The sequence below is a fragment of the Acyrthosiphon pisum genome, unplaced genomic scaffold (genome assembly GCF_005508785.2).
Source record: "Acyrthosiphon pisum isolate AL4f unplaced genomic scaffold, pea_aphid_22Mar2018_4r6ur Scaffold_15743;HRSCAF=16402, whole genome shotgun sequence".
Taxonomy (NCBI): domain Eukaryota; kingdom Metazoa; phylum Arthropoda; class Insecta; order Hemiptera; family Aphididae; genus Acyrthosiphon; species Acyrthosiphon pisum.
Genome location: NW_021764592.1, coordinates 1 through 3,079, shown reverse-complemented (window position 1 = coordinate 3,079; position 3,079 = coordinate 1). Strand labels below are relative to the sequence as shown.

Genomic DNA, 3,079 nt, shown 5'->3' with positions numbered 1-3,079 from the left:
AAAAATTTCATGTATCTACGGTCATTTTTTTAAAAGTTACACCAAAAACCCAAATCAATTTTGTGAAAAATCGATTTTGCGTAAAAATTCCCGTTTTTCATTAATTTTTCTTGAGTTTTTCTTGGCGCTTTTGAAAATTACTGGGAATTTTAAATTTTGACCTTCATAATGCACCAACGATATTCACTTTCCAATCGAACAAGATACTGAAGTTGAAAATCGAAGCATTATTTCGACTACTTATCGTGTACACAGACACAAAAAAAAGTTTTAAAAAAACACATCATTGTAAAATCAATACATTCATCGTTCCACTCAGAATCTAAAATAAAAATGCAATCAATGTGTAACTAAAGTAAGTCTACGCCAGTAGAGTCGACTCTCAAATGTTGTACTTAGGGGTTCCGGCACGTCACTCAGTCGACAGATGTCAGATATCGTTCCACTCCGGACATGCAGCGACGCGGCGTAGAACCTGCTGCCCGATCCCCCCGCGGCGAGGGACCGTTTCCATCCGAAATCCTTGAAGACCTACGTCTGTTCATGCCACTCCAGGTGGACGAAGCACTGCTCAGGGAGCACTGGTTGCGACGTCTCCCCACCTGGCTTTTGATCGCCCTCCTCCATACCCGTGAGTCCCTGGATGACTTGGTGATCAGGGCAGAGATGGCGGCCCAGCACAGGCACGCGGCTTTGTCACCTCCTCAAGAGGCTCAGCTCGAGGCGCGGGTCGACGGCCTGGTCACGGTAGTTCAGGAGCTTAGGCTGTCCATAGCCGAGAAGCGTCACGTCTCGCGCAGCACTCCGTCGCCTCCGCCGAAACTACGCTCGCGGGTTATCGTCGTCGGACACTGGCGGTCCCGAATCCCGCCCGACGTCGCCGGCCAGCAAGTCCAACCCCCGCCGTCAGTCACGCTCCACACCAAAGGATGGTGCTGGTATCACCTGAGGTGGGGGCACGGGGCTAAAACGTGTCGCCTTCCATGCACTTTCGTCAGGCCTCTCGACAAGTCCGTCAAAAATTCTTCCTTCTTTCGGCCCAGCCTTCAAAATTCAAAATCTATCAACTCTCAAATGTCAACATCAAAACTCAAAATCGTCTTCACGAGACCGCCGTTCGCGTGAGACCGCATATCCCGCGACCCTCGCTACCTTCGACCCGCCGCTTTTCCGCATGACCGGAACACGCACGCGTTCTCTGCTACCGAAGGCACTGCCATAGCCACGAGACGCGCCCCTTAGTAAGGACGCGGGGAACACACGACAGCTATACTCCGGCACACGAAAGACAAGGACCGTCACGCGCATGCATAGATAAAAGATTAATAGATAAGCAACTAGACCGAATATTAGGTTTCGAAGTACACTAGCGCTTGGTGTCATTCTCACCAACTAAAAGACCAGCTCAGGCGACAGGGCGCAGGTAGTAGGTACAGTCTGTATTTTAGTCAATAATCTTTTATTTATGATGCTAATATTATTGTAATATAGAAATAATAAATAATTTTTTTTTCTATGATGTATATTTTAAAAAAGTTATAATACGTGGGTATTTAAATTATACAAAAATATAAAATGATTTAAAATGATACAAAATATAACAATATATTACATAATATAATAAATATTAGACATATTATAAAATATAACAATATATTAGACATTAGTTCAGGGGTCGGCAATTAATTTATATGGTGGGCCAGATATTTAAAAAAAAAAAATTTCGAGGGCCAAAAAAATCTTAAACATAATTTTATCATTAATGTATTTATTTTTGTATTAAAATCACATTTTTAGACACAGTATTTAATATTTAATTATTTATTAAGTAATAATACATTCATACTAATAATAACAAAATTTAATGAGCAAAATGACATTTTTTTTCTTGGGCTAATTTTTTAAAATCTGGTACTCTTGGAGAACAACTGATGCGTAAAGTGTTTTCAAGGTGGTGATCTGTTAATCTTGAACGGTATCGGTTTTTTAAAAACGTCATTTTTGAAAACGAAGTTTCACATACATAAGTGGAGCCAAACATAGTAGCTAATTTTATGGCAAGGGTTTTACAGTTCATGTATTTATCCAAGACATGTTTTATCCAAAAATCTTCAGTAGACGAAGTCTTATTCATTTGCAATGAGATATCTTCTTGCAAATCAATAATTTCCATTTGAAGTGAAGATTTTGGAAGTCTGAATAATTTTGTAGCAACGTCAATCCATTCTCCAGTCGGAGAAACTTCAAACGGATTTTTTAAAAATTGAAACAGTTTTCCAATTTCTGCAAAGTCTTTGAATCTCTTACCAAATTCTTCACCAAGGTCCGACAAAAAACTTAAAAACATACTGCAGTCTATGTCGGAATTCTTTTTATATCCAAGGATTGTTGGAAAATGAATAAAATCTTGATTTTTTATATCTTCTTCAAAGATTTCAAGTTTTCGTCGGAAAGCAGATACACTTGATATCAGATCACAAATTAACTTGTTATGTCCTTGTAACTCAATATTAAGTACATTTAAATATGTAAGAATGTCTTTTAAAAATGCCCCAGATAGCATATTGCTCTCGTTTGTTAAGAATTTATGATACTGCTTTGATTCTTATGAATCCAAGTTTACCAAGAACGTGATTACTTCTTCTTTTATACTCCAAAAACGTTTGATCACAATTTCCTAATAAATCATAAAAATAGATCGCCTCTGAAATCACACACACACACACACACACACACACACACACACACACACACACACGAATGCAAGCGACTCGGCCCGCAGCCGTGACTGCGGCACGTTAACAACAACACAGATAATGATTAACCGTTATTATTGTCTCAGCGCCTCATGAAATCGATTTCAATTTTAGTTTAATTTTTGTTATGAAGGGTGGGGGGAGTGATGCATAGGATATATAGGAAAATTAAGAAAATTTTTGGCGGTCCATATTTTTTCCTTCCGCGGGCCGGACATGGCCCCCGGGCCGCCTATTGCCGCCCCCTGCATTAGTTAATAACATAATATTATAAAATAGAAAGTAATTATGATAAACAGGTTTTTGTAAAAAAAAGAACTAAT

General features: G+C 39.2%; 1 protein-coding gene across 1 annotated transcript; it reads right to left on the bottom strand.

Moving 5' to 3' along the window:
* Positions 1-906: 906 nt before the first annotated feature.
* Positions 907-2,563, bottom strand: LOC100575471 (general transcription factor II-I repeat domain-containing protein 2-like). The gene is made up of 2 exons (XM_003248909.2): positions 2,024-2,563; positions 907-1,044 (listed from the first exon to the last, which is right to left on the bottom strand). The coding sequence occupies exons 1-2, from the start codon at positions 2,561-2,563 to the stop codon at positions 907-909; spliced, it is 678 nt and encodes a 225-aa protein (XP_003248957.2).
* Positions 2,564-3,079: the final 516 nt, after the last annotated feature.